A 26,405-nucleotide genomic window follows, 5' to 3' on the forward strand; every position below is an offset into this window, starting at 1 on the left:
AGCAATAAAGCCAAGTCCACCAAATCTCACAACTTATTTCAAAACGTCTTGATAAAGTGTATGATTTCAGGTGGCTTCTAAATGTTGACAGCACAGGAATGTCATTTGCTTTTCTAGGAAGGCCTTTTCATAAACTGGATAAAAGATAAGGATTGTCTTATCTCCTGATGACTTCATAAGCATAGCAAAGATTTTGGCAGAAGTTAAGTATATCAGGATAGCAATAGCAATAGCAATAGCAGTTAGACTTATATACCGCTTCATAGGGCTTTCAGCCCTCTCTAAGCGGTTTACAGAGTCAGCATATTGCCCCCAACAACAATCTGGGTCCTCATTTTACCCACCTCGGAAGGATGGAAGGCTGAGTCAACCCTGAGCCGGTGAGATTTGAACAGCTGAACTGCAGAATTGCAGTCAGCTGAAGTAGCCTGCAGTGCTGCATTTAACCACTGCGCCACCTCGGCTCTTATGAGAGATAGTGTGGTATAGGGGATAAAGGCATCGGACTAGCAAACAGGAGAATGTGAGTTCTAGTCCTAACATGCACAAAGCCAGATGGGTGGCCTTGTGCTGATCAGTTCCTCTCAGCCTAGGAAGTAGGCAATAGCAGAACCACTTCTGAAATCTTACCAAGCAAACAGCATGGATTTGTCTAAGTAAGCCCTCATCTGGAGTCAACAATTATTTGAAAGTGCTCACACACAAAAATCAGAACCGCTGCACCGAACAATAGCAATAGACTTATAGATCGCTTCACAGCGCTTTACAGCTCTCTCTAAGTGGTTTACAGAGTCAGCATATTGCCCCCAACAATTTGGGCCCTTATTTTACCCACCTCGGAAGGATGGAAGACTAAGTCAACCTTGAGCCTGGTGAGATTCAAACTGCCAAATTGCAGGCAACCGGCAGTCAGCAAAAGTAGCCTGCAGTACTGCACTCTAACTACTGCATTAGAAGATAAATGTGGAGGGAATGGGATACTTTGCAAGTGAGTAGACTGAAATGAAGGGGAAGACAAGGAAGCATGATTCCATGGAACTAAAAAAGAGTGATAAGAAGTTTAAAGGATAAAAGGCAATGCATGAAGCAGCATATGTATGTGTTCTGGCCTAGGCTTCCTGATAAAGCAGAAATCATAGCTTAGCCCCCAAACCTTGTTTTTATTTAAATGGCTGTGAAGTATGTTCATTCACAGCCCATAATGTTTCATAAACAGTCTGTAAAGAGTCCGAAAGATGTAGGCCACAGTCCTTCAGGGTAATGCTGATAAGCACCCACCTTTATCTCCCTTGAAACGCTGCCAGAGACCTAATTGCCAATTACTTTTGCAAGGCCAAATGGAGCACAGAATCTAATGGAGCTTCTCAGAGTTTGAACCGACCAGAATGAACAAAGTTGTTTCCTGCAAAGGCTCATGTCTGTTTACTCCTCTTTTATGTCTTATGGGAAGGGCCAATCATCTCCAAGCCTTACTCCCAAGTTGCCCTTTTTGTCTTAATTGTTCTTGCCTTCTGGAAGCTCTGTGCACATGCACAGTGGGAACAGGCTCACATTGTTGTTCTGCCTCGCTGATGTCAGAGGCTCTGGAGGCACCACATAACTCCCAGATGGCCTTGGCCCGCTCTCTGCCTCAGATGCAGAGCCCTCGTCTGAGCCTTCCCCAGACTCCAAGACTGCCCCATGTTCCTCCCCAACCTTCTCAGTGTCTGTCTCTGCTGCCAGCTCCACTAGTGGCTGGCAAACCACAAGAATATGGATGTGGTAGAAGCAAGATTCTTCTCAAGGATGGAAGGATATGGAGAAGCACAGCAGTTGGTGTTTTAATCACAGTTTATCTCACACTTTATTGTTTATGAATGTAGGTTATTTGGGAGAAGGGCAATTTTTCAAACATTCTGACTCTTCCCACTATTTTTTTAAAAAAATCCTTATTTCCTTATTCTTTTTCTCCTCCTCCTTTGGCAGGAGGGAGAAAATTTTCAACAATTTGGATCCCGAGTTGCATTCCTAGCTCCATACACCTGTGACAATTCCATCCAATGCCGGCAGTGGGCCGCCCAATGCATCACCTGCCTCATTCGTATACAAGGTAAGGGCATGAAATGAGTAAAGAGTCTCCATTTTTTGTTTGCTCTCCTTTGCATGAATCAAAGGCTTAAGGACCAGTGAACCAAAGCCATACAGTTGATCACTTACCTTATCAATACAACTCTAAAGGCAATAGGATCAGGACTGCAGGCTGGTAAGATATGGGAGGTTTAGAACATTTACATTTGCTTAATTTATATTTATTTATTTATAAATTTTATACAGTCGCCTACTCACTCACAGTGACTCTATGTGGCTTACAAACAATAAAAACATAGCATAGAAAATTAAAATAAATGAATAAAGAAATAAAATAAAAATCAATAACCCACCACCCTTGGTGACAACACACAGTCAAATAAGCCATTTGATGGGCTCCCTCACACCCTGGAATCCCCAGACCCACTGACAAAATCAAGTCTTCAGATGGCCTGGGGAACCCAGAGTGTGAGGGAGCCATCAAAAGGCTTGTTTGACTTTGTGTTGTTGCTGGGGTGGGTGGTTATTATTTTTATTTATTCTTTAAAAATATTTTCATATTCATTTTTTTCTATATTGTGTTTTCATTGTTTGTAAGACACCTAGAGTCGCTGTGAGTAGGTGACTATATAAATAAATAAATAAATCTGTATGTGTGTGTGTGTGTGTGTGTGTGTGTGCCCCGTGCGCACGCGCACACACGCTCGCGCATGTGTGTTTTCCAGCTTAACTCTGGAACGCCTCCAGCAATTTCAACCAAACTTGGTACACAGATGACTTACACCCTGGAGAAAAGTACTTTGGGGGTAAGACACCCCTAAAACCCCTTGGTGTGTGTGTTCTGTTAAGATGCAGCCTGTTGTGCCTTAAAATGGCTTCTACTGTACAGTGGTGTGGAGTTGCCGTGGTAATGGCTTCACAGTACTCCACGAGGGGGCTTCTTCTGGTAAGGGAGAAAATTGAATATTAGAAATTATGTTTTGTCCTGACATTCTCCCCTTCCCCCCCATAAATAAATATCCAGGCAACGCCAGGTTATCGATAGATAGATAGATAGATAGATAGATAGATAGATAGATAGATAGATAGATAGATAGATAGATAGATAGATAGATAGACAGACAGACAGACAGACAGACAGACAGACAGACAGACAGACAACAAATATGAAAGTTCTAAGACTCCCATAGCTTCTCAGCCAACAGTCCTGGTTAGATCAGATCTTCAGTGATGGAGACTTTGCTTCCTCAAATCTCCTTTTTATAGTTCAGTGTCAGTTTTGTGTCTCTCAATGTTGAGTCTTTAAATAAAATGGTTTTGACACAAGTTCCTCCTTTTATCTGCAAGGCTGGATCATTCTAGCAGATCTCTACTGGAGATTTCATTCTAATAAAATAGCACCTATGACTCCTGAAGATATGTTAATGGATGATTCTGCCTAACATGTAATAATCACTCAAAACCAAAACAATATTTAGTCTTATATTTAATAGCAGGAGCTGAACTAGTCAGAAAATGGTTCAATTATTCCTCTCTTCCTTCTCTCAGCTAGGTCACAAGCTACGTACGTAGAAGACAAAGAAATGGAATCTGCTTATGCTAATCTACAGACAGAGGTTTTTGGGGATCTTCTCAGGGCATCTTCCAAAATGGCCAAGGTGATTGTGGTTTGGGCTGACAGGTTTTCTCTTTTGGGGGTCAGTGGGCCCAGGATACTGAGTAAAATGCTATCTGGTTCTCACACACAGACCTGGATACTTCCCTTCTACCATCTATCTCTCACTCTCTTTCTCCCTCCTTCCCAATGATGAGAATCAGGAAAGGCTTGCCAAGCTACACTTTCTTAACATGACCTATTTGATCATTTTGGGAAAAACTCTCTTTGATCCCTACTTTAGGGAAGTAAAGGAAACAGAGGCTAGAAGATGGTTCTCAGTAGCTCATACTCTGCAGATTGTATTAGTTCGCTACCTGGTTGCATTTGGGAAGATGCTGAAGACTGTTCAGTAAAACATTCTCAAAAATTAAACTTTACAATCTTGTTGTTTTTATTGATTAATTAGATGGGGGTTGTTTGTTTAATTGGCTTAACTGCTGTTTTCATTTATATCATAGGTGTGCAATTTGGGATATATCACATAAACATTTCCAACTGTAACGAAATGTAAATTATATAAATAAACAAATGAAGCATGAACCAATTGATGAGCTATAGATTTCTTATGACCTCATCTATTTATGTTGACAGGTGGTCAGTGCTTATTTTCCACCAGATCAAGGTCTTGATTTTGTCACAAGCATCCTGGAAGTTTTAGTATCTGGAAACAAAATGTGTGCCATTGCTGCTGGTCACTGGCTCCTAACCATCCTTCAAGATTGTGGAAATGCAATGGAAGGACAGGTGATTCTTTGTCGCAATATGGACCTTTTAAAACATTGCTTCACGTAGAGTAGGATGGACATTTTTTTAGTGGCCAGGTGCTAGTTCTAACACATTATTGGAGGTCAAGTGTACGGTGGGTAGAGCAGGATTTTCCTCCTGTCCCAGATTTAGGATGAAGATTTGGCAGACAGATTCTGATATATCTATTTATGTGTCACCAAGTATTTCTTATTAAGGATGGTTAAGACAAGATACTCTTACATTTATATAAACTTTCTAAGAATTGCAGTTAATCTAGTTACAGTATAGCAGAAGCAGGCAATTGTAGTTCTAGAGCTGTACAAAATTTTCAGACTGCTTTAGAAATTCCTATGGAACAGATTAAATATCAGGTTTAAGAACCACTTGTTAAATTTAAGGGAATGAACCACGTCCCTTATGTGCAATCATTATTTGATGTGCTTAACAAATGGGAGTGCAGGTGTCCATGTTGCTCCTTCTAGATCTCAGCAGTCCTGGATGTATTCTACAGTCACTTGTCTATCATCAAGCAGGATGACTTGAGACAGTTTCTCATGGATGCCTTGTCCATTGTAGCCCATTTTCATTTGGATGCTGTGTTTAGCAGCCTATTGTGCCGGCGCCTTCCAATGGATAGGTATGTGACCAAATTTAAATCAAGATCTATAGTTGTTTGAGAAGGTGACTTCTTTATGTCTCTACGGATCCAGGGAACCTTTGGATTAGTGGAGTTTAAGGAGATAAGTAATCAACCTTTGACTTTTGATTCCTCTTTGTACCCAGATTTCCAGGGGAGAGAAAATATTGGGAAAATGGAATTACCATTTTTGAATGTTTAGATTATATTAACCTATCAGGAAATGCTACTCTTGTATATCAACATCTGACTGACCTTTACTTTTTCTAAATAAAAGGAGGGTGCAGAGGAATCTATTTGTTGCATACATGCCATAACTTGTGTGCTTAAGACTGAGATGTGTATTTTGTGTCAAGGGTAGCTATAAATTTTATGAATATTCATTGGCATCAAAACTGAAATATGAAATAAGTGAATAAGTGGAAGTTTGGAAGTTTATTAGCATTTGTATGCTGCCCACTCCCAGGGGGACTCTGGGCGGCTTACAGACAACCAGGGAATATAAAAATTAAAAATAGAAATACAGTTATTTAAAATTACACAACATACATACCACTTAAAATGGGGCTGGATGCTGATCAACAGCCCCAGGCCTGCCAGAACAGCCAGGTCTTAGTAGCTTTACGGAAAGCCGGAAGAGTAGTGAGGGTCCGGATCTCTACGGGGAGATCATTCCATAGGGCTGGGGCAGCAACAGAGAAGGCCCTCCCCCGGGGGGTCGCCAGCCAACATTGACCCGCCGATGGCACCCGGAGGAGGCCCAATCTGTGTGATCTTATCGGTCTTTGGGAGGTAAATGGCAGGAGGCAGTATAGTGGCACTATACATTCTGCCTTACATTACCTTGGTACCCCATATAGATGTTGACAATGCATATTGTATTTTTTGAATTGGTGCAAAAGCTTATCAGATGATGTTTTCCTTTTTCCCCTGCTGAATTTTAGTGAGACAGGTGAACTTTGGAGATTTCTGGGTAGAGATGTATCCCTGGCCTTGCTCATCCTTCCAAAACTAGCAAGCAGAATAACAAAGCCCACAGACTCAGGAACAATTTTGCACTTCACAAACGAAGATATTGTGGAATTTGCAGAAGAAGATCCTCTCAAAGTAAGTGAGATAGAAGAAAACCTAGGGGTATTTTTCTATGAATCTTTTCAAGAAGACATTAGTGAGATAGGTTGAATTATTCTCTAGGCATTCTGAATGGCATAAACATTAGAGAACTTGAGTTTTTTGTAATAGGGTTTCTTTTATTCTGAGTGATTCCTAGAAAAATGGAGATAAACAATGTGACTGCTGAAGGATGTTGAATCATCACAGTCGAGCATTGGCCCCCATCTAGGTAGTCAGTTTACTAACACTCTCAAGCTCCAACAAACAGTGTTAACACTGTTGTCAGGTAAGGATTGAGAAGAAATATACAGAAGACACAAAAGTTGGTTGAAAGATGGGCAGCTATATACCTGTGTTTCCCCGAAAATAAGACAGGATCTTATTTTCTTTTGACCCCTGAAATAAGCACTTGGCTTTGAAGACGCGGCACGCCGTTTAAAAGCGTGATGATGCAAGACGCATTTCCTTTCCTGTCAACACGAAAGATTAAAAATGAAGACCATTCTCAGTAACCAAACAGTTGACGTTCCTGAGAAAGTCAACATTATCCTGAAGGGGCGGACAGTTACTGTCAAAGGCCCCAGAGGAACTTTGAAAAGGGATTCCAACCACATCAATGTGGAACTCTCCCTTTTGGGGGAAAAACGCAAGAGGCTGCGTGTTGACAAGTGGTGGGGTAACAGAAAGGAGTTGGCAACCATTCACACAATTTGCAGTCAGGTGCAAAACATGATCAAGGAAGTGACATTGGGCTTTCGTTATAAGATGACGTCTGTGTATGCCCACTTCCCCATCAACGTCGTTATGCAAGAGAATGGCTCCCTGGTCGAAATCCGTAACTTCCTTGGGGAGAAATATATCCGACGAGTACACATGAAGCAAGGCGTTAATTGTGCAGGATCGCAAGCTCAGAAGGATGAACTGATCCTTGAAGGAAATGACGTTGAATTGGTATCTAACTCGGCTGCCTTGATCCAGTAAGCCACAACTGTCAAGAATAAAGATATCAGAAAATTCTTGGATGGTATCTATGTCTCTGAGAAGGGAACAGTACAACAAGCCGATGAATAAAACCCCATCCTGAAATGGCAATCTGGGAACATGACACATCTTGCATTTGGAAGTTTTTTTATTTGAACTGAAGAGTTTCAGGTTGTTTTGAGAAAATAAAACCATAATCTTTCAATATCCTGTATTTTGTGATTGAGCAGGGAATAGCTATAATTCCCTGTTAATTTTGAAAATGGAGTGATCAGTTGCCCATCACATGGTAAGATAAACATCTTTAGGTTGAATTGTGAGCCTTTTCAAGTTTTTCGTACACTTTAGGAGTTACATATGTGCGAGAGTCTCGCACGATAAGACACTGGAGTAACGTCGTTTATCTTTATTTAGTCCATTTGAAATCTGGAATTGGTTTAACTCAAATCATTTTTCAAGTCTTTTTCCAAAACTTCACTTGTTTCTTATTTTGGAAACCGAATTAGAAGCTACAGCACTTGGCCTTATTTTCAGGGAGGTCTTATTATTTTTGAGGTGCAGGACGCAGTGAGTATGGTCACCTCATGGCTGCTGTTGTGTTGCAATATTTTTGGGGAGGGGTTATTTTGGGGGGAGGGCTTATTTTAGCTCATACACTCAAAAGCCCAATTTTGCTTATTATCCAGGAGGTCTTATTTTTAGGAAACCAGGATAAATGTAATAAATAAATAAATAAATAAATAAATAAATAAATAAATAAATAAATAAATAAATAAATAAAGAAAGAAAGAAAGAAAGAAAGAAAGAAAGAAAGAAAGAAAGAAAGACAAGTTCTATTTCTGTAAATAACATCAGTTTTTGAAAAAGGACTAATGTGGTGCTGTAAAGAGAAATGGCAGCAGGTCCTAACTCTTAATCTAAAAATTCCAAAGTGTCCACTACTCTTGGCAGGAAGAACGGTTGCAGGAATTGGGTATGTCTAGTTTAATGAAAAGAAGGACTAGGGAGACGTGATAGCAGTGTTCCAATATCTCAGGGGTTGCCACAAAGAAGGGGAGTCAAACTATTCTCCAAGGCACCTGAGGGTAGAACAAGAAGCAATGAATGGAAACTAATCAAGGAGAGAAGCAACTTAGAACTGAGGAGAAATTTCCTGACAGTTAGAACAATTAATCAGTGGAACAGCTTGCCTCCAGAAGTTGTGAATGCCCCAACACTGGAAGTCTTTAAGAAGATGTTGGATAGCCATTTGTCTGAAACAGTATAGGGTTTCCTGCCTAGGCAGGGGATTGGGTTAGAAGACCTCCAAGGTCCCTTCTAACTCTGCTATTGTATTGTATTGTATTGTATTGTATTGTATTGTATTGTATTGTATTGTATTGTATTGTATTGTATTGTATTGTATATTGAAACTGCATCGGGCATTTTTCCTAATCATTTTCCTTCTGTTCAATAATTAACATTTAATATTTTATTTCTATAAATATGAGATTTGATGAGATCATGAATTTTGTGGCACTCTCTTCTCCCAAGAAGTGCAGCTCACACAGCTTTTATGACATTTTGCCACTAGGCCCATCATCTGTTTTATTGAGCATCTATTATGATAAATATTGCTTCTGATTTTCTGTACTTTATTATTTTTATATCTTTGTTCTTCATTAAAGTTTTACTTTTGTTTGTCATTCTTACTTTATTTATTTTTTAGTGAAAGGAGGAATATAAATAGAATAAATACATTAATAAATCTAAGTGTTTTTAAAAATTTAAAGTGTTCCAAGAATGGAGAGAAACCACCACACAGGACCTGGGCTATTGAGCCTGACCACACTGCAATACTTTGGGGACAACAAACTGACCTTTAACTACCAATCCAAGGCACTATTTCCATTTCTTGAGTCTGTGGCTTGTCTGTGAATCTGTTGACTTAGAAAATAAAGGGTATAGTTTAGAGGTGGGTTCTGGCTGCTGCTACTGCCGGTTCGCTCAGGGATGCGCTGAACACACACTATGGGACACACACTATGCAGGCATATGCATGCACACTGTGATAAAAATTGCTCTGCACATGTGCAGAAGGCAAAAACAAAATGGTAGCACCTATGGCGCTGCCGAAAGAACCAGATCAAGGGCAAGGCAGACCTGGGTCGCTGCCGGATCTAGCGACCCAGGTTCCTACCGGTTTGGCTGAACCGGTCCAAACACCTCTGGTGTAGTTAAGGTTTAGCCCCCGCAGTTCACAAATATCCCTCCCAATAGCACTGGGAGAAAAATTGTCCGTCTTATATTGCCTGGAGCAACTTTTGGTAAAACCATATGATTGGGGGAAGGGTCCTCACAAAGCCCAAATGTCCATTACATTAAGCTTTATCTTCCACGATTTGTTTCGCTTTCTCAAAGTTTGGAAAGAAAGTTCCATATTTCAGTCTCTTCTTCCTTTTCCCAGGCCACCTGTGCCATCTACGAAATCCTTTCTGTTCTGCAAGTGAAAAAAGCCCTCCAACAGGTGTTCCCAGAGCTCTTTTGTGCTCTGCTGTGGCAGGTCAGCAAAACTTTGGGGCAAAAGATGCCTTTATCTGAAGGCCGACGGAAGCTGTTTGTAAGAGAACAACTGTCTGAAGGCAACCCATGCAGGTAAACCTTCCTCTCTCAATCGCTCATCCTTTCTTTTAATAGTGGGAAGAGAACTTCTTATAAAGTAAATTTTCTTCCATCAGAAGATTTTCTACATAGCATGACCAGGGCAGACATAAATTGTTATTGTTAAAGGTCAGTCTTAACACAGAAGCAGAGTGGGCCGGAGGTTTTTGATATTCCAGGCTGGTGTTCTTTTTCTTGGATAGACTCTCTGTGTCAAGCCTGAAGGCTCTAGTATTAAAGCTCACCTGTGACCCATCGTTGGCAGAAATCAGAGAAGTGAGTATCTGGGCATTACTCCGAGATCCTAAAACCCACCAGGAAGGTGTCTGTCTGCTAACACGGTAAGAGAATTGTCAGTGATTACCTAGTGGCTTTAAATACAGGGACAATATAGCTCTTTGTACTAGTTTTGGAAAACACAGTTGAAAGAGTGAGTTAATTCATTTGTGTGTTTCTTTTGGACATCGGCAAACTGGTGCTGAATTATATAAGCCTTGCTCTGACTCAATAGCATAACTTGTCTTGCATTCTTAAGCTTTCTGTAAGGTCTTCACTCACCATTTCCCCCAATATTTAAAGGAAAACATTAACTACATCAAAAATCTTTAAAGAAAAATCTTGAGTTATTTTAACTATGACCCTACTATTAGATATGGATGGATGGATAGATGGATGGATGGATGATAGATAGATATAGAGATAGAAATATTGTATTTTTCGGACTATAAGAGGCACCAGAGTATAAGATGCACCATGGTTTTGAAGAGATATTTTTTTTAAACAAAAGGTTTTTACACTCTGCAGGCCTCCCAAACCCTCTGCACGCCTCATTTTTTGCAGAAAAAGGGAGGGGCATGCAGAGCTTTGGGAGGCTTGTAGTGCTCCTGGGAGCTGGGGGGTGGGTGAGCAAAAATGGCCCATTTTTTGCTCATCTTTGCCCTCCCCAGCCCCCAGGAGCACTTTGCAAGCCTCCCAAACCCTCTAGCGGTCCATTTTGCAAAGGGGGTGGGGTCTCGGTTGGCCGAAAATGCTGTATTCAGTGTATAAGATGCAGCCAGATTTTCACCCTTTTTTGGGGGGAAAGGCGCATCTTATACTCCGAAAAATATGGTAGATGATATATTGTAGATATATATGCTATAGATAGATAACAGATATAGATGTAGATATAGATAGATGTAGAGGTAGATGGATGAAGATGAGAAAAAGGGGGGGGGGAGACATAGAGAGAAAGATAGATGACAGATGACAGATGACAGATGACAGATGACAGATGACAGATGACAGATGAAAGATAGATAGATAGATAGATAGATAGATAGATAGATAGATAGATAGATAGATAGATAGATAGACAGACAGAAAGAAACAGAGACAGAAAGAGACAGAGAGACAGACAAAGGCAGAGAAAGAGACAGAGACACATACAGAGAGATACATACATACATTGATGCTCTCTAGCCACATCATCATCCAATTCTTGTTTTCCCTCTTTTTTTCCAATTGGTCTTAGTTCTGTCCCTGCATTGGCAAATATAAAAGGAATACAATGCATGCATACCATTTGCATAACCTGGGAAACTGCACAACACCTCCTGAGTCTAAACAACACTCATAGCAATGGAGAAGAAGAACATGGTGATGACTCTACAGTTGAGTTGCAAATAGTAAATAAGTTTCACAGACAGGAAGGAAAGCTGCAAGGCAAGAAACAGTCAGCACAATAAACAAGGAGTAGTAATCAAATTCTTCCAGGGGAAGGTCTTGTCACATATGATGCTACTTTGGACTAAATGAGTTCCGTTTTAGAACTTGGCCCATATCACTAAAGCGGTCTTTCTTTATCTTTCAGTTGTTTATTTCAGAGTAGACTTCTTCACTACAAAGCTATCCAGAATATCCTACCATGGATAAATTCAGACTCCCAGAAGCTCCGACTAACAGGAACTGCCTTTTTGACAGAAGTAAGTCTTAGGACCTAGAATGCTGACAGCCTTAAAGGGTTGGAGACAAGTTAGCATGAGAGGGGCCCTTTAATTTACATTTATTTATTTAGTCATTCATTCATTCATTCATTCAGTTAGTTAGTAAATCAAATTTATGTAGCCTCTCATATGAAGTGACTCTGGGTAGCATGAGCAGCATGCAACATTAAAATAAAACAAGAATATAAAACAGTCATTATAAAAACCATTATTATAAAAACAGCCATTATACAAATATAGACAAGTTATTTTTGAAAATATTAAAATATTCTTAGTAATTTATACATCATAAATGGAGTGCAATAAATAAATCACCTACATATTTTCTCCACAGCTTTGAAGGCCCACAGAAAAGAGTGAGACTATTTTTTTCTCACCATTTTAAACATGGATATTACAGCAGGAAGTCTATCGATGTAATATTTATTAATGTATTACTTTTATTGTTTTTATTTTACAATTTATTATATTTTATTTATAGTCACCATAATACAAAAAAAGATGCAGAGACCCTAGAACAGGGGTGTCAAACTCTATTTCACTGGTTTGGTTTAAGTTTAGGTTTTATTGGACTTGTATGCCGCCCTTCTCCCAAAGGACTCAGGGCGGCGTACAACATAAAAAAACACATATAACAAAAGTTAAAAAAGATTAACTAGGCAATCCAATAACCTTCCATTGACAATTTAAATCAAATTTAGGATTAAATTAAAATTAAGAATTTGAAATTAATAATTTAATTTATTCTATTCAGGCCAGGTCGGCTTGCTGAAAAAGCCAACTTTTTAGGGCGCGGCAGAAGGATTGGAGGTTGGGGATAATGCGAAGCTCTGGGGGTAGCTCATTCCAAAGGGAAGGCACTCCCACAGATAAGGCTCCCCCTGGGGGTAGCCGACACTGCCTGGCCAATGGCACCCTGAGGAGGCCACTGAGGACTGCATCAGGGTTGTGTTTCACCTCGGGGGCCAGGGTGGGCATGGTCAGCTTGACGTCACTCATGTCAGGGGTGCTGTGGTGGTTCGAGTGCTTTGCCAGTGAAAACGGGCTCCTGAACTCCATTTTCGGCTGCAACTGTGTCCTGCAGCCCTCTGCCAGCGAATATGGAGCTCAGGAGGGCTGCTGGCAGAGGCATCATGGGCTGGTCCATCACTGTTTTCAAGGCAGCCCCGCAGGAGAGATCTAAGCACCCTATGGGTCGGATCCAGCCCACGAGACTTGAGTTTGACACCCCTGCCCTAGAAGGTGTGCAGAGAAGAGCAACAAAGATGATAGGGAGTCTGGAGGGTAAATTGCACAATGAATAGTTAAAAGAACTAGGCATGTCTAGACTAATGAAGAGAAGGATTAGGGGCAGTGACGTGCGGTGAGGTTCACGGCCGGTGAGGCAAGCGGGCAGGACCTCTATATTCTCCTCCCCCCACCCTTCCAATCTAGGCAGGGTCCAAGCCGCTCCGGAAAAAAAACCTGCCCACCTCTTGCCTTTGAAGGAGAGGAGGAGGAGGAAGAGGGCACCCGCTTGGGGAGGGTGGGTAGGACAAGCTGTGGGGTTCATCTTCTCACCGCATAAGGATCGGAGGGCTCACCTTGGAGCCCACCTCTCTGAGCGCGCGCTTGGTCGCTATAGCTGGGTGAGGGGGGCAGCGGGGGGCTTTAAGCCAAGCGTCTGAACGCAAGAAATGAATAATCTCCCTGAGCAGCCTCGCACACCAGAAGCACCGAGGAGGGGCAGCAGTGGCTGGCATTGGGAGAGCCCCCTGCCTCCACCCACCCTCGCGCGCCAGGATTTTCCTTGTGGGATTTTGCCTCCCCCCCACCAGCCAGAATAGTGCGCGCGCACGCGTCCTCCACCCCCTCACCCCAGCTGCACCTGAGGAGAGGGGGGAAAGCCAAGCAGAGCCCCCCTTCCCACTCAAAGCCCCCTTAAAGCAGAGAACAAGCCCGCTCTATGGTGGACAAGCGTGCTGGCACTTTAAAGTGCCGGCATGCCTTCCAGGCCGGCCATTCAGCGGGACTTGCTGAATGGACGGCCCAGAAGGCATGCCAGCACTTTAAAGTGCATGCCGCCTCAGCCCGCCATAGAGCAAAACATGTCCTGGTTTGTGGCCGGGAGGCACGCTGGCACTTTAAAGTGCATGCTGCCGCCCCAGCCATACAGCGGGGCGGCGGCATGCACTTTAAAGTGGCAGCGTGCCTCCCGGCCACAAACCAGGACATGTTTCACTCTATGGCGGGCTGAGGCAGCATGGCTTTAAAATAAAATAAAAATAAAAAAATGTGCCAGCCCGCGAGCTAGCAGAGGCGGGTAAAACACACACAAAAACACATAATAAAAACAAATTACAATTACTTATATTACAAATAATTTTGAATCCCCCCTCCCTCCATCCGATCCACATACCTTTTCCAGCTGTGGATTTCAACTCTCCTCTTGTCCGCCTGCCATGATGAAAATGTAAAAACTTAAATCTTAATTCTGAGCTAGGGTTAAAAGGCGAAAAATTCCTTATGCAAAGGAGGCCCATAGTTCTCTCGCCTCCCCCTACAGTTAGCACTAAGCAGACTCAGAGTCATTGTGACTCTGGAGTCTGGCAGCAACTACCTTGGCCTTTTTAATTATTTTTAAAATTCTTTTCTTTTTCTCATGACACTGGCGAGGCCCCGCCTCCTCTGCCTCCCCTGACTGCACATCCCTGATTAGGGGTGACATGATAGTTGTCTTTCAGTATCTGAGGGGCTGTCACAGAGAAGACAAGGCCGACCTATTTTCCAAAGCACCAAAAGGCATGACAAGAAACAATGGGTGGAAGCTTATAGAGAAATCCAATCTAGAACTAAAGAGAAATTTTGTGACAATGAGAATAATTAATCAATGGAAGAGCTTGCCTCCTGAAGTTGTGCATGCTGCATCGCTGGAGGTTTTCAAGAATGGACTGGACAACCATTTGTCCAGGATGATATAAGGTCTCCTGCCTTGAGCAGAGGGTTGGACTAGAAGACCTTTCCAGCCCTATGATCCTATGACCTCAACTCTTCCAAAGCTTAGCAGAAAATGGACCAAAACTTGGTGGCATGTATTAGGCTTATTCAGGCATGAAATGCTCCAACCTTCGCTACCGGTTCAGAACTGGGAGCGTGCAGGTGCACATGCTTACTTCGCTCTCGTGCGGCACGTCTGTGCATGCGCAGAGCATCCATGATGATGCCTGGGCAGGTGGGTGGAGCCTTCCACCACTCCACTACTGGTTCACCCAAACTGGGGCAAACCGGCAAAATATCACTTCTGGGTTTAATTTGTACTCTGCCCCTAGATATTCTGTTTGGTTTTTTTAATCAGGAGTTTCTTCTTCAACCAAATCTAAAATTGCACCATTAATATTATTACAGTAGTGGGTTTTATCAGTTGTGACTTATTTATATTTTATCTTAGCCTGTTAGCTACTTCAATTGTCCCATGGATAGATGAATTGGGGGGGGAATGAAATTACCTAATGTTGGAGCATGATATGAAACACATTGACTTACTGTAGGTGATTCAAGATCCCATCTTGATAGAAAAACTGCAGATAAAATCTCTCCTTCCAACTATGATGCTAAGAGCAGGAGATTGGGATCCTGGCATCCGTCAGATGGCAATCCGTAGTCTTGGGAACCTTCTCCTGGTGGCTCCTGACAAGGTGAGCTGTTGCCTGTTGAGGTTGTGTAAAATGTGTGAAATGTGTTGAAGGCAGACACAAGCTCTTGCCCCTTCAGTGAAGTAGATCTAGAATCAGACACTGGACTGTTGACTAGGAAAAATGGGCATGGAAGGTATTCATTCAATGTTCTTGCCTGCACACGGAGAGGGTTCATACTACGTAGATTGCACAGCTGATGACTTAAGCATGTGATTTAAAACCAACCACTTTGATTTGGGAATCACAGTTTGGGACAGTGAATTCAAGCAACTATAGTTACTCAACAAGCTAAACAAATCATGGTTTAATATGATATACAATATCAACCTGATTATGGTGTCTGTCTTGATAGATCCCACAAATGTGCTGTAAAATCTTTTTCTACGGGTATACTCACAATTATCTTCTTGCCGATATCCTTACAGGTGAAAGGACAGAAGAGGACCATTGTAGCTGTCCTCATTGGAGCTTTGTATGATGAAAAATTGGTTCTGGAAAGTCTCAGGTTGCTTGCTCTGATTTTTCCACGCCTGAAGGGGAAAGATGTGGGTTTCCTATTTAAGGACATTTCTCTGAAGACCACATCATACTTGGCAGATGTAAGCAAAGGATAGAGCTTCCTGTTTAAGAATTGCTGAGACGGCCAAGAGCTATATCAGGGTGGTATTCAGCCGGTTCGGACCGGTTCAGGCAAACTGGTAGTGGCAACCTGCGAGTGGGTCTACCCACCCATCCCAGCTCTATGTTGTCCTATTTAGCCATGTTTTCTAAGCTGTGCATGCATGCAAGCTGCGTATACGAACAAAGCACATGCGCAGAAAGCTTTACACATCTGCGGAAGGCACTCTCTCACACACAGTGCACGGTGTGCAGCAAACCGGTGGTAAAATTATGTGAAACCCACCTCTGACCTATACCCAGTATATTACTAGGTATGGTCCTAAGGTGGTTGTTTCTTTAGTCTTAACAAAAAACAGGCTTAAAAGATACTGAAAATTGTTTCTCACAAATTGCTCAGCATACATAGGATAAAGTCCAAGCAGCAGTGCCAACTGAGTAAGGTTTGGGAGTAAATATCTAAGGCCCTACTTAGCTTCATTAATGTTCCATCCCTCAACACAACAAACTGTTTCCCTACACATTGATGTACACAAAAGAAAGTTCATTATCATTAAAGGGGAGGCTACTAGGACTGCTAAATTCAAAGTAAAATGTCATAATTGTGCAATTGATAGTTTTACCCTTCATGAATGGATCTAATTCTCATTTGAAGCTACCTGTTATCAACTGTTACTATGGTAACAAATGCCACAATTTAAGATTTTTCAGGGTTTATATGTGAATCTCCATATGGTTTTCAGCCTAAGCCCAAAGTATTTTCCACAGCAATATTACAAACCAGGAAGTCTAAGCTTTTGGAAAAATGTGTCTTTTTTCTGGCTATAGGACAATGGTGACCTGCGTGAGGCTGCATTATGTCTCTTTGGCATCCTGGCTGCTTGGACAAAGTTTAGATACAAAAGATTTTTTACTATCCAAGCCAAAAATAATTTGGTGTCCCTTCTAATACACCAGCGTGACCCCAATCCCAAAGTATCTGAGGTAAGTTCCAGAGTAAATTTTGTATTTGATAATCCTTGAACATGAAAAGAACTAAAAAGTTTGTTATCTCATCGGCGGCTGCATAGACTTTGATTGTAACTCTCACCCAGTGGTGGGTTGCAAATCCTGTTCCAACCATAATGGTTGGAATAGGGCCGGCGGCGTCCTCATGGATGCGCGCAGCATGCATGCAGCTCTGCGATGCTCCAGCTGCTCCATGGAACATCGCGCAGGTGCTGTACATGCTTTGCCCCTGCGCGGAAGCGCAGAAGTCTTTAAACTCCGGTAAGGAGCACAGGCGGGCAGGTGGAAGAGTATCCGGTGCTCTGGGCTGGCTCCGGTACGCCCATACCGGGTCATACTGCCTGCAACCCACCACTGGTCTCACCTCAGTGTGGCTCAATTCCAATCCTCCTCCTTACCGCTGTCAATCACAGCAATACCCAGCTAATTCAGGCCAGGATTCATTTTAGTTTTGCATTTTGATTGTATTGTGCTCAACCACCAGCTCCCACATGGCACACAAACAGCACATGGAGATATAACCCCATCTCATTATTGCTCCCTTGCAACTGGTATTTTATGGCTGACCTTGTTGTGCAATTCAGCTTTAGATTATCTGTAAATCATGGTTAAGCAAATTATGGTTTGTTTAGCTGTATGAACACAATAATTAAACTGCTATTCTTGAAGCTTCATGAAGACTTGGAAGTATTGGGGCTAAAAAGAAGGTAGTTCTGGAATTTTGTAGGGTTTTTTTTTTCTTCCAAAAGCCAGCACCACTCAATCTTCCCTGACTTTGGAGAACATATTCTGAAACTTTTGGGTTAGACCAGGGATCAGCAATCTTAAACACTCAAAGAGCCACAAAGGTCCTAACCGGAAGCCCCCCTTTCAATTCTGGAACCAACCGGACGTTTGGTTCCCCCACTATAGAGTCTCCTCTAGCTCAGTGTTCTTTTCCCCCCTACCTGTCCTAATGGAAAGCCCTATCAATTGTGGAGCTGACCAGAAAACCCACCCCTTGCCATAGAATCTCCTCCTGGCGCACTGTGTTCCCCCCGCCAAACCGGAAGCTCCTCTCATAATTTTGACAGGTAGCCACAGCAGAGGAATGAAAGAGCCGCATGTGGCTCTAGAACCACAGGTTGCTGACCCGTGGGCCAGACTGGGGAGAAGTAGTGAGTTGGGATAAAAATAAGAGTCACTCCGAGAGATGCGTTGTACCTAAGTTTGACAAATGAATAAATAACAAGTTATTCATAATTTAAAATGCTTGCTACCATTACGCATGATTTGTATAAGAATACCGCTATCTTTTTTAGGCATGCAGGACTGCTTTTCTGCAGTGCGTGACGTTTTTAGTGAGAAGGAAACTAAGAATCTATATTGAAGAACTTTACCATACCACTAATTTAACTCTTCCAAATCTACATACCCATGTATGCAGGCAGATGGTAAGAGAGAGATATCCTTGAATTAGCATACTCTGAAAAGAGGATAATTGTTGAAGTTGGTATGGTCATCCAGCAAATCTATACTAAAAACAGTTTCTTTGCTTCCATAAGCTTGCCACCTTTTTGAGGAATTACATAATAATTTCTCACTTTATCCATTTAGAAGCAAAAGAAACATTTGTCAGTACTGTACAGCAAGGGTGGGCCAATCCAAACAGGGTCTCATTTAGTCTCTTTCAGCATCAGTGACTTTGGAAATCTGATGAGAGGATAGGGAAACTAGAAGCAAACAAAGATACTATGCCTTTCTCGTAGGTTTAACCTACCTTTTTATTGGTTAGGTAATTATATCAAATTTGGAAATGAGCAGAGGTGGTATTCAGCAGGTTCCGACCAGTCATGGAGAACCGGTAGCAGAAATTTTGAGTAGTTCAGAGAACCGGTAAATACCACCTCTGACTGGCTCCGCCCCCATCTATTCTCTGCCTCCCGAGTCTCAGCTGATCAGGAGAGAATGGGGATTTTGCTGTAATCTTCCCCTGGAGTGGGGAGGGAATGTAGATTTTGCAGTATCTTTCCCCTGCCATGCTCACCAAGCCACACCACGCCCACCAAGCCACGCCCACAGAACTGGTAGTAAAAAATATTTGAATCCCACCACTGGAAATGATGCAATGGCTGGAGGATAGCAAACCCCATAGTATCTCACTGACAAGATTCAGTAGTTCTTAACCAGCAGGCACAATGGGCAGAAACTAGTACCTGTAAAATGAACTTAACAAGGCAAATGCTAGCTCTTCCATTTGGTAGGAAAAATCAACAGCATGAGTATAGAATGGGGGGAGGGGAACATATTGGTTAGCAATAGAGGAATCACAATCTGATTATGAACCAAGAATGAGACATACCATTGCTACAAATTCAATCTCAGATTGCATCAACAGAAATGTCAGTTGGAGGTATTGGCTATTTTGAACCTGAAACAGAGAAGACTTTAGGGAGATGTAATAGCTATCTTCAAGTTTCTGATCAATTAATTTGATTTTCAAAATTGACTGGAGAAAAAAAATGCTTCTGCCTATTAGAAAAGAGTTCAAAATTATCAAGTGAATTAATTTTGCATCTAAATTGGAGAGTCAATCAATACAATACAATAGCAGAGTTGGAAGGGACCTTGGAGGTCTTCTAGTCCAACCCCCTTCCTAGGTAGGAAACCCTATACCATTTCAGACAAATGTTTATCCAACATCTTAAAGACTTCCAGTGATGGGGCATTCACAACTTCTGGAGGCAAACTGTTCCATTGATTAATTGTTCTAACTGTCAGGAAATTTCTCCTCAGTTCTAAGTTGCTTCTCTCCTTGATTAGTTTCCACCCATTGCTTATTGTTCTACCCTCAGGTGCTCAGATCAAATCTCCAAAATAAATAAATATTTGCAAAATTATCTGTAGTTATTGAGATGATATTTTTGTTTTAGCCCTACTGCCACATAGAGCAATATAGTTTCCATTGAAATGATATTAGCCAGAACTGCAAATACAGTAATCTGATGTGAGACAATCTGTTTCATGGTAAAGTATAAATAACCCAAGCTTTTAAATAAGAAAATAGGAAAAGTCTGATTATTACTAGCTGGAAAATGAAGAGTCCTGGAGAATATAGCAGTTAGGGTTAGATTGTTCTATATCAAATCCTATCAATCAAAATAAGTATCTATATTATATTATTGTAAACCACCTAGACTAGAATAACTTAGGTGAGATGGGTAGTGTAGAGATGTGACAGACAGACAGACAGACAGACTGACAGACAGACAGGCAGAGAAACAATTCATAATATAATATATATATAATTTTAAAGAGAAATATTTAGTAGTGGAAAATATGTTTTAAAAATGTGTTTTATAGAATATGGTTATAAAAAATTACTGGAATAATGTGCAGGAATAATAATGCACAGGAATAATACAGGAAAAATATGGTAGCACCATAGTGGGATGTGTTTAACCATGGCTTCAGTAAAGAAAGATTTCGTGTTTCAGCTTTATGTTGGCCTTTGTTGCTGCAATAAATAAAATGCAATATTATTCTTGGTAAAATTTAGATTGAAAATACCAACCCAGAAATGAGGAGAGGACTGCTGAAAAAGACAATGATCTATTTCCAAAGCAACTGGGAAGAGATCCAGATTAGAGCTCTTGAATTAACAGGTAAGAGACAAGGTCTGGTAAGAAGATCTAGGGTGCTTCAGCAAAGTTCATAAAATCAATAGAAGGAGAAATTGAGTGGAAAAACAAAAAGAGGGGTGCCACAGTGTGATTATTTTTAGGGGACTACATTTAAAAATTGCTATAGGCTTATTTCAACAATTCTTCCATGCTGGTCTATGATTAAGATTCTAAAGGGGGGAGGGTCCCAGAGATTAGTAGCATGATTGTTCTTACCATAGTACTTCTTACATGTTTTAAAAGATTGAAATGTATTCAAAATTTCTTTCCCTTTTCCCTTCCCTTCAGAAATCATTCTGGAAAGTATGCAGATAGCAGACCTGGATGAGCCTATTAAGCAAGCTCTGCTGACTTGTAAGCAAAATGAATGAATGAATGAATGAATGAATAATCTATCTATCTATCTATCTATCTATCTATCTATCTATCTATCTATCTATCTATCTATCTCTTGAATAAAAAATAAATATATACACACCTGAGTTTATAGTTTCCATTAGATCTAGTCAAGAAAGTTAACAGAGTAACAGAGTTGGACGGGACCTTGAAGAGCTTCTAGTTCAACCCTTTGCTGAAGCAGGAAACTCTATATCATTTCAGACAAATGGTTGTCCAATCTCTTCTTTAAAACTTCCAGTGTTGGAGCATCCACAACTTCTGGAGGCAAGCTGTTCCACTGGTTAATTGTTCTAACTATCAGGAAATTTCTCCCTAGTTCTAGGTTGCTTCTCTCCTTGACTAGTTTCCACCCATTGCTTCTTGCCCTGCCCTCAGGTGCTTTGGAGAATAGCTTGACCCCTTGCTTCTTCTTTGTGGCAGCCCTATAGATATTGGAACACTGCTATCATACCACCCCTGGTCCTTCTTTTCATTAAAGTAGATATTTTTTTATAGGCAGTTATAATTATAGAAAAAGAGAATCGCCTTGATCTTTGGCATAGACCTGAATCTTTGGAGATCTTCACGCACATGGTTCTTAAAGCATGTGTGCTTTTTCTTAGAAATGGACAGTGATTGTCAGCATCAATGCAATGCTCAGAACTCCATGTCACTGGGAGTTGGGCAATATGCAAATTCATTATACCCAATTCAACTCAATAGCACTCAATAAATCAAAATCTCAAGCTATTATTTGTAGCTACGGTAGATCCATTTTTTCTGATGTGGACAAAATGGTAAAAGCAAATCTGGAACCTCACAGGCAAAAGGCAGAATCCAGTTCAACTTACGTACATATAACGTTGCCAAAATGAGGACAACATTGGCCCAGGTCCACTCAGAATTAAACCATGATCTCTGGCCAAGTGTTTGGAATGGAAAAAGGGTACTGCAGTACTGCAGGCTACTTCTGCTGACTGTCAGCTGCCTGCAATTTGGCAGATCGAATCACATCAGACTCAAGGTTGACAGCCTTCCATCCTTCCAAGGTCAGTAAAATGAGGCGTCAGATTGTTGGGGACAATACTCTGACTCTATGACTCTAAACCATTTAAAAAGGGCTGTAAAAGCGCTATGAAGCAGTATATAAGTCTAAGTGCTATTGCTATGTTGCACAATAAAGGGAGGATAAGACCACCTATGAATAACCCTTTGCTCTCTTCAGTCAGAGATTTTAAACAACATATTATAAATAATGCAGTTGCTATTTTAAGCCTGAGCAAATATTTTCTGGGATACCTTCTCATGCGTGATATAAGTAATAACCTTTTGCTAGACTGCCTAAATGAGTCTGTGTGGTACAGTGGTTAGAATGGAATATTGCAGGTTAACTCTGCCTGCTGCCAGGAGTTTAATCCTGATCGCTTCAAAGTTTACTCAGACTTCCATCTTTTCAGGGTAAAATGAGGACCCAGATTGTTGGGGGCAATTGCTCACTCTGTAAACCACTTACAGTGTGCTGTAAAGCATGTAAGTCTAAGTATCCTCCGAATTCCATCAGCCGGCCAGTGTCGACTGGCGACTACCCGGAGGAGGGCCTTCTCTGTGGCTACTCCGACCCTCTGGAACGAACTCCCCGTGGAGATTCGTACCCTCACCACCCTCCAGGCCTTCCGCACAGCCCTTAAAACCTGGCTGTTCCGACAGGCCTGGGGCTAAAGACTCGCAGCCCCACTTCGAATGGTATGATTGTTGTGCTTTTTTAACTGTGTATGGTTTTATGTTTCTGTAACTTTGTTTGTTTTTCCCTTCCTTTGAGTTGTGAGCCGCCCTGAGTCCCTTCAGGGAAAAGGGCGGCATACAAATAAATTAAAATTAAAATGAAATGAAATGAAGTACTACTGCTAAGTGCTAAATGTGTAAATAAAATAAACATCTATGTTTTCATGAAACCAACAGGAGGCTCTTGTTCACAAAAACTTTCAGCCTTAAATGTTCAATGGTTGTTTTCAGGATCATGGTGGAAGAATCGACATGTCATCTTTAGAACAAATATTTGCCATATTTCTAACATTGTTGAAGATCTGTTCCATTGATGCCATTCATCTGTTCCTTTTTTCAGCTCTTGTGAAGCTTCAGAAAAATGCTAGCTATGGTTTCAATGAACATTTAGATGTGCCCCAGGCGAGTGCCGCTGTGGAAGCTTATATCATCCAAAAATGGGGAGAAGATTTGTCTACAACAGAATCCTCTGTCAGTGGAAACAATGAAATCCAAGGATCCAATCTGTCTTCTGTAAGTCAACTTGGAACAACTTTAGATACCATACAAGTCTAGGACTTGTAATTTTTCTCCTGTAAGTATGGGCATAGCATCAAGGCGAATAAATCACTCCCTTTTGTTTGGTTAACTGGTAAATACTAAGCACTTTCCCTCTCTGTTTTCCACTCATTGTCCCTTCTGATTCTTGTAATAAATACAATAAAAGAAGCCATGTCACAAATGCTGGTTTTTGCTTTGACTTAGCTCCCTAAAACCGTTTTAAGAGTGGTTTTTTTACTTGTTTTCCATACATTTTTTAATATCTGCAGGAAAAGCTGGTATCAGTCACTGAGTTGTCAAAAGTAAAAAGAAACAGGTTGAGATTTACAACAGCTAAAATAGAATAGTTAAGGCAATCACACCATACACTGGCATGAGAGAGAGGACAAAAATGTTCTGATAGTGTTCTGACCCAGGCTTCCTTAAAAAGCAAGAAGCGGAGTCTTGATCCTGGCAAAACCCCTTTTATTTACACGACTGTGAATTCTTTTCATTCACAGTCAGCAAGGCTTAGCAAACAGTCTTTCCGAGGAATAGTTATCAACACGAACCTTATCTCATTTGGAGAGCTGCCAGATAACTAGTTTCCAAATGCAGGGCAAGGCAAAATGTGGCACAGAGTCTCTTATAGTCACAAGCAGAACTTTCCACTCTTGAAATGACCAAAGGAAAAAATTGTTTCCTGCAAAAGCCCACTCCCCATTCGCTTCTCTTTTGTTTCCTATGGGAGGAGCCAATCACCTTCTGCAAACTAATACAGTCCTATCAGGCTGTCAACATATAATGTTCATTCCCATACTCATAGTTCTTATCATAGAACCCGAGGGTCGGAAGAGATCTTGAAGACCTTCAACTTCAATCACCTGCCTTGGGCAGGACTTCTTATATTTTCCCAAATGGTTTCCCAAGCTTTGTTTGAAAACCTTCAGTGATGGAGCCCTTTTGACTCCAGGAAGCAAGCTATTCCACAATATACTGACTCTTCTGGTCTGGAAATTCCTCCTTATTTCATCCTATATCTTCTTTGTAAAACTTCTTAATCTAGTCCTACTCTCAGGTGCTATGGGGAATAAATTGACACCCACTTCCCTGTGACAGCATTTCAAGTGTTGGAAGACTGATATCATGCATCCCCCTAGACGTCTCTTCTTTGAGATGAACATTCCAGTTTGTTTAATCTTTCTTGTTAGGAGTTAGCCTCTTAGATGACTTAGTTTTGCTTAATCATTTTTATTATCTGTCCCTCCCCCACCATTTGTCTTCAGGATGTTTAGATTATTCCTGTTTCCACCACTCACAATCTGAGGGCCTTGGCTGATGATCAGCTGACTTTGCTTTCATTTATTGATGTTGGAGGCATGGCAACAATTTTCTATTGGCTTAACAAGAGGGACCACAATTTGCTTTGGTTATTTCATGCTTAGATTACTACTCTCCTGGCATGTACTCCAATTCTCTCCATCCTCTTGATCCTAGGTCAAAACAGTCTCATTTGGGCTGTTCTCCACTCTTTATGCAATTACCATGTTTGTTATATTACAGAGTTATTCATTGGCTTCCCATTCTAGCAAGAACCCATTTCAAGAAACTGGCCTTTGTGTTCAGAATCACAATCTTTCTATTTCTTCTTGATTCTCATTCCAGGATCACAGGCTCTCAGTTTCAAACTTTGGAATCAATTCCTTGCTTTCCTTCATCACCCCTGCAGAAAGGTTGATGCTTTCCAGACATTTTCATTTGGCTAGCTGATGAACACAAGTCCTGACTATTTTTTTACTCTATTTTCACTAAGCTCGGCTTGCCTTGTTTTGTGTTACCATATATGTGTGCTTGTGGTGTCATACAGTAGTCCCGAAAATATATGTGGTGGTTAGATTTGATTTCTTTTAGATAGAAAGGAGGATTAGGAGGAGGAGGAGAAGGCAGAAAAGGAAGAGGAGGAAGAGGAGAAGGAGGATTAGGAGGAGGAAGAAGAGGAGGAGGAGGAGGAGGAGGAGGAGGAGGAGGAGAAGAAGAAGAAGAAGAAGAAGAAGAAGAAGAAGAAGAAGAAGAAGAAGAAGAAGAAGAAGAAGAAGAAGAAGAAGAAGATGATCCTTTGCTGTCCCAAATTTAAAATAGACATAGTCTTTTATGTATCATGGGACGCAGAAACCAGAAGATGGCAGCAGAGGGCTTATAAACATAGAACCAGATAATTCCTTGAATGAATTCCCTGCAAACTGATATATCAACTCTATAAAGTGTTCACATTTATGTCGGCCATAATAAATATTTGACTGATAAATGTTCACGAAAGAGCCTCTTGAAACAGCATATTGAAAATGAAAGAGTTCGAACTAAAACTCACGTTCTGTGCAAATACTTTTTTTCCCCTTGTATCTTTCTCACTAAACGTCTTGCCTTGCCCCTTACATATCTTAGCATTACTCAAGGTCCTCAGTTCTTGTGTCAAGGTAAAACCATCTTTAGAAAATGAGAAAAATTCATCATTCTATATCAGTGATGGCGAATCTATAGCACGCGTGCCACAAGTGGCACGTGGAGCCATTTGTCAGGGTACACAAGGCACTGCCCCGTCAGCTGGCCAGCCCGCATGCGTGCACTGGCCAGCTGAGTTCACCCTTTTTTAAAGCCATTTTTCACCCTCCCCAGGTGCCAGAGGATTTATAGGAGCCTGGGGAGGGTGAAAAGAGCCCCCGCCCCCACAGAGGCCCTCCGGAGACTTTATGAGCTTCCCTGAAGCCTCCGGAGCGCAAAAAATGGCCCTATGGGCAAACCAGAAGTTCAGGAATGGACTTCCAATTTGCTCAGAGGGTTGTTTTGACAGCTCTGAAGGCTTCAGGGAAGCCTCCTGAAGGTCCCTGAAGCCTTCGGAGCGCTCAAAATGACCCTCCGAGCAAACCAGAAGTGACTTCT

At 41.4% G+C, this 26,405-nt stretch overlaps 2 protein-coding genes across 2 annotated transcripts in view; both read left to right on the forward strand.

Annotated features, from left to right (window-relative positions):
• Positions 1–23,504, forward strand: part of LOC116506349 (maestro heat-like repeat-containing protein family member 2B) — a 61,082-nt gene extending 37,578 nt beyond the window's left edge. The window contains exons 24-38 of the mRNA XM_032214052.1: positions 1,966–2,089; positions 3,616–3,725; positions 4,316–4,468; positions 4,954–5,108; positions 6,053–6,215; positions 9,649–9,836; positions 10,046–10,183; positions 11,695–11,806; positions 15,355–15,501; positions 15,927–16,100; positions 16,948–17,103; positions 18,429–18,560; positions 20,666–20,771; positions 21,078–21,143; positions 23,290–23,504. Coding sequence (XP_032069943.1) covers positions 1,966–2,089; positions 3,616–3,725; positions 4,316–4,468; positions 4,954–5,108; positions 6,053–6,215; positions 9,649–9,836; positions 10,046–10,183; positions 11,695–11,806; positions 15,355–15,501; positions 15,927–16,100; positions 16,948–17,103; positions 18,429–18,560; positions 20,666–20,771; positions 21,078–21,143; positions 23,290–23,504 — 2,139 coding nt within the window. The remainder of the gene's footprint in view (positions 1–1,965; positions 2,090–3,615; positions 3,726–4,315; positions 4,469–4,953; positions 5,109–6,052; positions 6,216–9,648; positions 9,837–10,045; positions 10,184–11,694; positions 11,807–15,354; positions 15,502–15,926; positions 16,101–16,947; positions 17,104–18,428; positions 18,561–20,665; positions 20,772–21,077; positions 21,144–23,289) is intronic.
• Positions 6,693–7,298, forward strand: LOC116513890 (60S ribosomal protein L9-like). The gene has a single exon (XM_032225183.1). It carries the CDS (start codon positions 6,714–6,716, stop codon positions 7,200–7,202), a length of 489 nt encoding a protein of 162 aa, XP_032081074.1. The 5' UTR covers positions 6,693–6,713; the 3' UTR covers positions 7,203–7,298.
• Positions 23,505–26,405: the final 2,901 nt, after the last annotated feature.

Source organism: Thamnophis elegans, chromosome 1 (genome assembly GCF_009769535.1).
Source record: "Thamnophis elegans isolate rThaEle1 chromosome 1, rThaEle1.pri, whole genome shotgun sequence".
Lineage (NCBI taxonomy): Eukaryota > Metazoa > Chordata > Lepidosauria > Squamata > Colubridae > Thamnophis > Thamnophis elegans.